The 10,013-nt window shown below is 42.0% G+C and overlaps 1 protein-coding gene across 3 annotated transcripts; it reads right to left on the reverse strand.

Moving 5' to 3' along the window:
- Positions 1-1,171: 1,171 nt before the first annotated feature.
- On the reverse strand, positions 1,172-9,833 carry LOC118425690 (A-kinase anchor protein 1, mitochondrial-like). Of its 3 annotated transcripts, none has more exons than XM_035834725.1 (9): positions 9,523-9,833; positions 7,063-8,442; positions 6,149-6,269; positions 5,594-5,706; positions 4,669-4,888; positions 3,701-3,854; positions 3,116-3,183; positions 2,621-2,757; positions 1,172-2,274 (listed from the first exon to the last, which is right to left on the reverse strand). In XM_035834725.1, exons 2-9 carry the CDS (start codon positions 8,401-8,403, stop codon positions 2,215-2,217), a joined length of 2,214 nt encoding a protein of 737 aa, XP_035690618.1. In that variant the 5' UTR covers positions 8,404-8,442; positions 9,523-9,833; the 3' UTR covers positions 1,172-2,214. The 3 variants fall into 3 exon arrangements, with proteins under 3 accessions (XP_035690618.1, XP_035690619.1, XP_035690617.1); XM_035834726.1 differs by having other exon boundaries at positions 4,669-4,846; positions 9,599-9,831; XM_035834724.1 differs by having other exon boundaries at positions 9,599-9,831.
- Between the last annotated feature and the right edge of the window lie 180 nt (positions 9,834-10,013).

Consider the following 10,013-nt stretch of genomic DNA (forward strand, 5'->3'; position numbering starts at 1 on the left):
GTAGCGTTTTATGGTGTCGGAGATTTGATCGTGCAGTGAACACTTCCTGGTATTAGTGCGCGCGATAGCGGTAAAGCGTTTCGTCGCCTGATTACCCAGATCATGCGTTCTATGTGCGTTTTGGGTGTTTTAGCGCCATCGGAGCTTGCGGAAAACGTATCGGATAACTTTTTTTCCTTTTTACTCAGTATACAGAAGAAGTCTTGACCTTCATTGCCATACGAGTCATTATCCCAGGAAAATTCATTTTTTCCGTGTAGCGGCCTGTAAAAAATGGCCCCAAATTAGCAATTTTTTTATGAAAAGCATATATTTTTGATGGTTTTTACCAAAAATAACATTTCTACAGAAAATGTCAAATGAGTCTGTCGGTCAGCGACAACACACCCTTTTCCATCGGAAACATTGAATTATCCGAAAAACGGTGTTTTGAGAAGCGTTAGTGCTTTTCTCGGAGACAGTCAAATCAGCCCCAAATCCTAAAAAAAACTCCGAACCGGAACCATAAACTAACATACTTGACAATGAATGTATACTGCTAGTGTTAAGGGCAGACAACCAAGTCTACAATCTTCCCTAGGGCAATCTGATTCTGTAAAGTCAAAGTGAATGTCATATGATGCAACACATTTAGATTGATATATCAAAGTTGACCTGATGTGAATCATATTTTAAGGCAATGGAAAGATAAGGTGATCCAAAACATCTTTTCATAAATATACCAACTGCAAAACATTACCTGACACTTTACCTACATGAAGATTAAGTGACAAAAGCACGTCCCATGCATACACTTTGTGGATTGAAATCTTTAAGTTGGATAGCCTCTACCAGGCTCTGCAAATTGCTGGTCAATAGTAGAAATTTGACAGAGTCAATAGTATGTTAGAGGAGTCAGCCTTAGTCTGTGTAACGCAAACTCCGCTGTCCAGGGCTGTAAATGGCCCCTCCCTGGGCAGGCTGTATAGAAGCTTGCTTAAATCAGGCTAAGTCATCCTTAGCAGTCAACATACTTTTCCCTCCATTTGTCAAATTTCTACTATTTGGCCAACAATCTACAGAGCCTGGTAGATGCTACAAGTTGGAGGCAAGCTCTGAGAAAAGGGTAAATGAAACTGGAGTCTGAGAGTAATGTTCGAATCAATGCAGTTATGATACAGGCAAGGGAAGGTTCCGGTGCAAATGTAACTTTATTGGAAAAATAGACAAAGCAAATCACCAGTACACAAAGTACTCATCACACAATCACATCTATAGTCGGCTTCATTCACATCTTTTTACGGTTTTGCTTCATTATTTCTTCTCTCATGCGGTAGAAAGCAAACATAGTAATTTCTCTCAACACATCCATGATTCCCATATAAACCAGCTGATGTAAATATCAAATTCTGAACATGTAATACAGTATGCAACTATGCATGTATAAACTATTTCAAGCAAGTGGCTGCAATCTTGGTCATAGAAATCTAATGCTTGTCTCCATATAGTAATCTGATTTGGACATGTGTAAAAACAGCTGTATGTTTGAAAACCTGATATGAACTTGTTCTTTATATAAACTGTACAGTATTGGTCAATGTTTGTTATGTACATTATGTAAATCCAACTAGTGTCAGATTGCACAAGATGAAGTAGTTGCTTGCCCAGAAGTGAGACAATTTTAAGAAAACCATGACTGAAAAAAAATAGTTTTGTACAAAGTAATGAAATCACTTCTGCTATAAATGCCGGACAGAGATGTCCTGCTTTCCAGTTAACATAAGAGAGATCAAATATCTTTATTTGGTATTCAATAATTAAAAGCTCTTCTTAAACCATCCAACACAAGTAGGTAATAAACATAATTTAACTAACAAAACTACTGGTACTAGTGGTAGTAATAATATGTACAAAGCACCTCACATAGCATAGCATATTGCAGAGCTTGTATGTCAGAAATGCCATTGAAGTTGTCAAATTAAAGGTCTTTCCTCTACAGAACTTGCTCAACATTTGTACAGCTTTCAACTAATGTCACCTCCAGGGCTTTGCTATACCAGACAAGAAGCTGAGGAGAGTTTTTAAGTCATTATTCTGGTGGGACAAAGTAAGACAGAAACACTACAAACTACAGCCCATTTCTGTTTTGTAATTTTTCCTTTGCATCATGGCATCTCTGAAAATAGGTTGCAGTGATTGCACTTGTGGTAGTAAAGCTAGCAGCTAATTTGACATTCATGCCTCTAACCACTGCGCTAAGCCCTGCTCCACCATCACCCGATTCACCATGATGCTCTGAAAGAGAAGGTATTCATCGTTAGGTATAATCATATGTTTCCAACCTTTGTGAAGGTGAGATTGGCCTATGTTTTTCTATAGTCTTCGTGCTAAAAGTCCATCGGAAAGTTAACTATTGCCACAATAAAATGATCCAAGCACAGAAAAAACTATTTCTATTTTACAAACTCTGTCTTAATACTCTGCGTCTACTAAGGTGGTAAATAATAGTACAAATAGTCTACCCCAATATCTTGTTCCACTGTTTGGGTACAAAAAATTACAGATCTATGAATACCTTCTGCTCACCTGCGGGTTCTTTTTTTATATTGAGAATGCGACAACTTGAAATACTTATACTTACCGTGTCGCCCTGTGTGGAGTACAGATGTACGAGGGGACAGCCTTCAGTAGAGTACCCAACCACATTCACCTGAGTCACCATACCCTGGGTCAACTCCTCCACCAGTCCTGTAGCTTCAATGGAGAAGCTCTCCTCACCTGGTCAAGACAAAGTACAGATGTTTCTCTTCAAAACTGCAAATCGTTTACTACTTCCATCTTAAGATCAGGGTTGGACAATTCCGCTAGTCGGATTGTCAAGATAAAAGTTGGTTCGGTCAAGTAAATTCTTTATGTACTTGCTGCTAACTTGCCCGATAGGACAAGTGGATTTTGGAAAACTTGTCCAACCCTAAAGATGGAATGAAAAGAAGCTTTTACTCAACTGGTGGTCATTTTCCAAGTATGCTGGACTAGAAGAATTTCATTTCACACATTGAGGCTGGCAAAGCAATATGTGTGGTCAGGAAACAACTACTGTTTTGATTGAGTAAAAGAGGGACACTACCATACATACCTTCTAGTGGGGCGATGTTTGCCATGTAACATTCCACAGCCTGGAACGGGAGGGTCATGAAGTCACTCCTGTCAAGAAAAAGAAAGTGTCAAGACAGCAAACATCTTGAGGATTGAAACAATTTCAGGACAATTCAGGAATAGCAGATGACTCTGACAAACCAACAAATGTTCATTGATAAAAACAAACTCTATTCCAATTTGCCATGTCCAAAGTAGATAAAAAATTTATTTATCTATTCAGTTTCACATTTGTGCAAGGATTGACATAGCAGGTGACTATCAAATTTGCAAGATGTCAACCCAGAGACCAGACTGTAGGTTTGAGCCACTCACACCGAGAAGGACCCCTACTCTCTTTGATAAATGCAGTGGGTTCTTTAACATGCTCAAGTGTGGCTTTCACCAAACACAGGGCCTCCATTTAACGTCCTATCCAAGGTACTCATTTTTCACCTGACTAAAGTGAGTGAAGTCATGTAAAGTGCCTTTCCCAAGGGCACAAGATCAGGTTTCAACCTTGAGACCTCTTGGGCTTGGGCCCAAAGCGCTGCCGATTACGCCACACAATCTCACTAGGGCTTACCTGATTTGGCGTAGGACATCTCGTGGTACGTGGTAGTACCCTCCATAGTCACAGAACTTCACAACGACAGAGTCTGTGTCCTCCATCACCTCTCGGACCTCGGCACGGCAGTATGCTCCCAACATGGGCGACGGGGCCACACAGATGACACCAACTGCAGAGGCAATGCAGATGTCAACAATAATTAAACATTTGGGCTACTTCAAACATAAAAAATGTAGTTTCAAGACCTTACTGTAATATGACCTAAATCTGTAGATCATTTGAAATGTTGTACATGATGACTTTCAAGTAAATCTCCACTAATCCTGGATTTGCAAATCAGGATGCACGAAGACACAGAATGGACCACCATTCTATGCAACAAATCCGCCTCAAGTTCTTGTACCAGGGACCAGGGTAACTTCTTCAGTGGCATATGCCTTCATATGACAGATGTAGATGTTACTTTTCAGGGAGGCCCTGGATTTGAACCTTTCAGACCAGGATGAGTGAATTGGGATCCCGTGCCTGCATGTATTCCGATTTGTGGATCCTGAAACGAACGGGGTCTAAGAATACCCCTTACTTACTGTCTATAGGTTTGGGCACCCGTCACCAATGTTTGGTCTGCATAGTTCACGCACTAGTGCCCATCCTGACACTTGTGTTGGTGTTTTATTTTGTGTGTGTGTGTAAGTATGAATGCATCGAGAGGGAGGGCTGTGTAGGGGTGATGCAGAAATAGTCCTTACTGTCTACAGGTTTGGGTCTATGTGGAAACTGGAAAGGTGGTTACTATAGATAAAAGGTCAAAGAAGATTGGATGATTGATACTTGTGCCAATGGGGAAATCTGAGACCACCAAAAGTAATAACATTGAGCAGGTGGTCCTTGGGCAGAGGTGGTCACTTGTACAGGTTTGACCAGTATATGTAGTTATATCAAGAGGGAGGGCTGTATAGGGGTGATGCAGAAATGGCCCTTACTGTCTACAGGTTTGGGCACCCCTGGCACCAATGTTTGGTCTGCATAGCAGATGGCCATACAGTGGTCCAACGTTGCCAGCGCGGGGAAGGTTGGGTGGATGTGCTGCTGCACGAAGACGTGGGAGGCGTCCATGATGTTACAGACGATGACGTCGTTGAGTCCCTCGGTCAGCTGCAGCTGGAGTTGAGGAGGGAGGACAGGGATGATGTCCACACACCTCTGAAACACCACGGGACACATCATGCTGTCAGACACACATGCACACCGCAAGCCCAACACAATTATGGTAATCAGGGGGGGCAACAACAGGCATGCAACAACAACAACATCAACACACGTTTTCCTCAAAGCTGAGTTGCTCTGCATTTGATTTCAAGTTTTGCTTGTGCTTTTGACTGTTGCCTTTGATCGTGGCAAAGGTTCCTTGCTGTCCATGTAGAACCACGTGTTAGTCTCACTCTGTAAAGGAGGTCTACCACAAAAATTATCTTCCACCACAATTACAGATTTTGGACAAAACTTTCTTTTTCAGATGACCCTTACAGGATCAGAGTATTTCAAAACAAGTTAAAGGTGCTATGCTTTTCCAGGTAAAAATACTAAATACAGAACAACTCAAAGGTTCCCCTAACACAGACACAACTTTCATGTAACACACTTAGATTGGCTTGATTATGATAGCATTTGCTGATTTTCCATATCATTGGGTAACAACCTTCTCCCTGGTGCAAACATCTACACAGGGAGACGGTTAGTGAACTACAATCACACTTGGTAACACTTTGGTTACACATCATGCAAAAAGATTGCCAGATTGACGCTGATGCAAAAGCTAATGCAGTCGAGACATGCATTATGGCGGATGCGCTTCCAGACTTCTTCAGTATCACAGAATCAGCCATGAGGACATGGCCCGGCCATTACTTGGGAGATGTCGGAGGAGTCTGAGACGGGAGAGTCTTGAACTGCACTCAGGTCCACTGTTGGGAACTTCCGGCCAATTATGTCTAGGGCGTGGTCCACCTCACTCTGGGTGCCTGTTGCAATAGAGATACAGCAAGACTGATGTAGGCTTAACTTATTTCTTACTTTTTATTTCTTTTACCCATGCATTTTTATATCATGTTCCCAATACTTTGAGTACTACTTTGAAAACTTCTGTTTTGAAACTTTACTTTTGTATGATTCATTTTAACCATCTACTACAATCATAACTGTCAAAGAGACTTGCTCTGGCCAGGGTACCAAACAAAAAATGTTGCTCTCTGTGGACTTGTGGACACTACAGGGAAATTACTTAACTAGTAATATATCACTATAGACTTTTGGCCACCACCAAATTTTGTCAAATTGGCCAGGTGGTCCTTTACACTTAGAGGTGGTCACTAGTATTCATTGTGGACTTCTAATTTCAGTTTGCTAGTACCAGGTACTTTTTATGACCAGGTAAAAGTACTGGGTACCAGGTATGACACCCACCTTCCAGACAGCACCACTGCATGTAGTCCGGACTCTTCCTGATGTAGATGTTACAGCCTGTCCTCTCCATCATCCACTTGATGTTCCTGCCCTGTTTCCCGATCAGGCGGCCACACAGGTCCTACCAGACAGCACAGGAAACTTATTACAGGGACAAGCACTGCAATTCTAGGTGCAATATTCTGATGTGCAATTTTTCAAGTAATGAACCTATTTCTACTGCTTTGAACACAACTACAGCACTCTCTAGCCAGTTGTAGAGTTTAAACCAGTATTTGATTACAAAACAAGGTACAATAACATTTTTTTCTTTTTCCTAAGCAACAGCTAGGTAGACAGCTGTTGCCATAACTACAGACTAATTGCCAAAGTTAAAAGGTGTTTGGTATATATATATATCAAGTTCAGTTAGTACATAGCCCCTACATTTTACCTAATACAAATGTACTAAGTATCAAGTTGTGATATGCTATGTATCAATGTAGATACATTATTCTGCACCTAATCCTTTCTCACAAGCATATGCAAAAGGAACATGTACATGACCCTGTAACACATTTTAATACTTAAATATCTTAAGCTAAACAAACATTTTTTCATGTTACCTGATCAACAAACTCAGATATCATATTTTCTTAGCTTTAAACATGCTCAGATTTCTTAGATAACAGATGAGAGAAAAAGATTGGGCTAGAAGAATAGCCTCTAGCAGGCTCCACATGTTGCTGAAAAAAAGTTGAAATTGACCAAATAAGACAGAAAGCACACCAGAGGAGTTTGATGGCTGAGAAGGTCGCAAACTGAACTTTTCGGCCATCTAACTCCACTGGCGTGCTTTCTGTCTTATTTGGCCAATTTCTACTATTTTTGCAGCAACCTGTGAAGGCTACGGTAATAGAAGAGATGTCATGTACCGATGGGAAGTTAATTTTCCACAGTATGATCTGGTCCTCCTCTAGAACCCCAGCTTGGTCCTGGTGTGTGCTGCTACTGGCTGTGCTTGCCGCGCCGTTGTCCATGGTGCTGCGGCCGCTGTCATTGGACACCTCACTGCTGACCTCTGACCCGGGGGAAACCAAAGGGATGTCTACTGGGGTGGGAGAAGGGGACTTCTGGGTATCAGCCTCACTTGGGGGTTTGTGTGTCTTTGGCGACTGTGTCTTCTGCTTGGTTTTGCGCTCTAGTTCTTCAACCGCTGTGCCCCAGTCGGAGGAGGGGACTGACTGGACTTCAGCACCAGATGAATGCGTGCTCTCTGCAGTAACATCACTGTTGGTAGTGTCTGCTATTCCTTCATCACTGCAGGCATCACAGCTAACATCTTTCCCCACAGATGTTTCGTCTTCTGCTGGCCCATCAGTGCTAGATTCTGACAGGGAAGAGCTGGATGACGCTTGGCTGCTGGTTTGCACTCTGTCGGCTTCCTGAGTGTTAGGGGATTCCAGTTGGCAACTGCTGGACTCCTGAGTTGGTTCTACTGACTTACTGACCTTTTCAGCTTCAATGGATGTCACTTGAGGCTGAAGCAAAGTGTCAGATGAGGACTCCTCTATCTTCAGCTCTGACCCACAGTTCAAGTTGTCACCAGCATTACTGAGTGTTTTGCTAGGGACTGCTGAGGAGATGGGAGGAGAAGGCTCTTGTTTATCGCTGTAATCAACCTTTACATTTTCCTCACAATCTACGCAAAGCTCATCTTTACAGGTTGACTCGTCAGTGTTGTCAGTGGTTGTGTTTTCTGCTTTGCAGAGGGCCTGTTCTTGTTTCGTGCTTGCTTCCTCTACTGATGACTTGTCAGACTTTCCAACATCAGGGCTCTTAATTGCTGCCATCTCATTCTGCTCATTCTGCAGAGGAGCATCTTCATGCTCCTCTTGCTCAAACTTCTCTCCTTCAGCAGAGTTCAACAGCTCGGGCTGTTTGCAAGACTCCACATGAGGTAGTGGAGCTTCTTTCTTCAGAGATAAGGAACTCTCTGATGGAGCTGTAGTTGTATTGAAATCCTTAGCACTAAAGGTGTTGGCAGATAGCTCCTCTACTGCTAGAGCTGCATGTTTATGGCTAAACTGCTCGTCAATACTACTAGTGGCTTGTGATGATTCCTCTTTTTCTATGCTACTGCTGCTGTGCTTGTCTGAGCCACTGGTTGATTTAGTGCTAGGCTTCTTTTTCTTTTTGCTCGAGAACCACAGAATGGTGAACACAGCCACTGCAACTGAGATACCAGCTGTCATAACTATCCGACTGCACGTCATGATGATTTGCTTCTAGTACAGAGTGTTGATTCTCCAAACCTGCAGATGACACAGCATCATAAAAAGATATTACAACAGAACAAGCACACTACATTTGTCTAGATTACATGTGTGAGATTGAAAAAAAAAACTGAGGTTGGATGCATTGGCCCATAACCAACTTCGCCCATGGCTACTACTAGTAATCGGCCCAACAACCTGGTCACCTCTGCCAAACATGTTAACCCTTAGCCCGATAATTAACCAGGGTGTTGGGCCAGGTTGGTAAAGGCCTGAATCTTCCTGATTGTGACAATAATGGATCAATGCTTACAAGTAACTACTAGTATTAGCCTGAACTGGGTTGAGACCATTATCCCAATGGTGTCAAGGTTAGAACTTTGAAACATAGACCCAAGGTGTCGCATACATTTCTGCTGTGAAGAATTTTCCTCATGACAAGATGACTTTTTAATGATGGTGACCAAAATAAAGGCACAGCTGTTTCCAAATGGGGATCAAAACAAGATGACCTATTAAGCCCTCAGAGGTCACCTGAGGGGCAGGGAAATTAAAACCAGTTTTTTTTCAGTGCCTTAATAGGTTTAGGTTTTGATGAGACAACAATTCTGGTACTGTTGGTAACTGAAATGAGTTTATACCACTTCTATAGAAGTAATTTATGTAACTTTCACCGTTCACCATTCATTTCTCCCATGCCACAGTACCTGATAATATGAAAACAACTTTGTTTACGTCACACTGCGTAATCATTACTTTGAAAGTAACGGCAAAGTTAATTAATTACTCATTTGATGTGGGAAACAGGACACATGGTAGGCGTTACTCTGAGTCTGAGCTCTTGACTAAACCGCGACCCAGACAAATTTTCGTCTAGAAAAATATTTTCCTGTCGGTAACGTTTATAGAGCACAAGAAGTCACGACTGGAAATCTGACAAGTTGTGGGTTTAGTGACTCCCATGTGGAAATTCCTTTACACATAAAAATTCACGATGAAACAAAGTTACAAGAACAGTAGTATACCAATACGGGCAACACGTAAAGGCTACAAGTGAAAGCATATCTGCACGTTTCTAGGAAAGGAGATAGCCCCGGTTAGGGCACAGGAATGACTCACGCTTCAGTTTTGAATGGGCCGAACGGCACTCACTGCCCAAGGACTTTCCATATTTCCCCCATTTTACCCGACTTACGTCCGAAAACTGTAGCGTCAAAACGGACAAAGCGATGTCCACACCACCAGCACTGGAACAGCGCATGTAGAGAGACGAAGGGAAAGAAATTTGATGCGAAATTTCGGCTTTCTTGACTATTGCACAAGTCTGCACGTGGCTGGCGAAATCTGCTTCCACTGTTTTTTCGCTCGTGTCTCGCCACGCATCCAAAGTCTCGCGAGAAGTGATTCACAGGGATCGTGATTTGACAGCAGGCACATGTATATATTCATAGGATTTTTCAGAAAGATCACAAATAAGTCTTTTGAATGATATCAAAACTAGTGTATCTATACCCTATCATACATTCATAAGTGATTAAAATGCTATATATCCAAAATATTTGCCATATTTTGTTGTTTTCTCTGTTTATTCGAAAAAATGCAATTTTGCT

This window comes from Branchiostoma floridae, chromosome 11 (genome assembly GCF_000003815.2).
Source record: "Branchiostoma floridae strain S238N-H82 chromosome 11, Bfl_VNyyK, whole genome shotgun sequence".
Lineage (NCBI taxonomy): Eukaryota > Metazoa > Chordata > Leptocardii > Amphioxiformes > Branchiostomatidae > Branchiostoma > Branchiostoma floridae.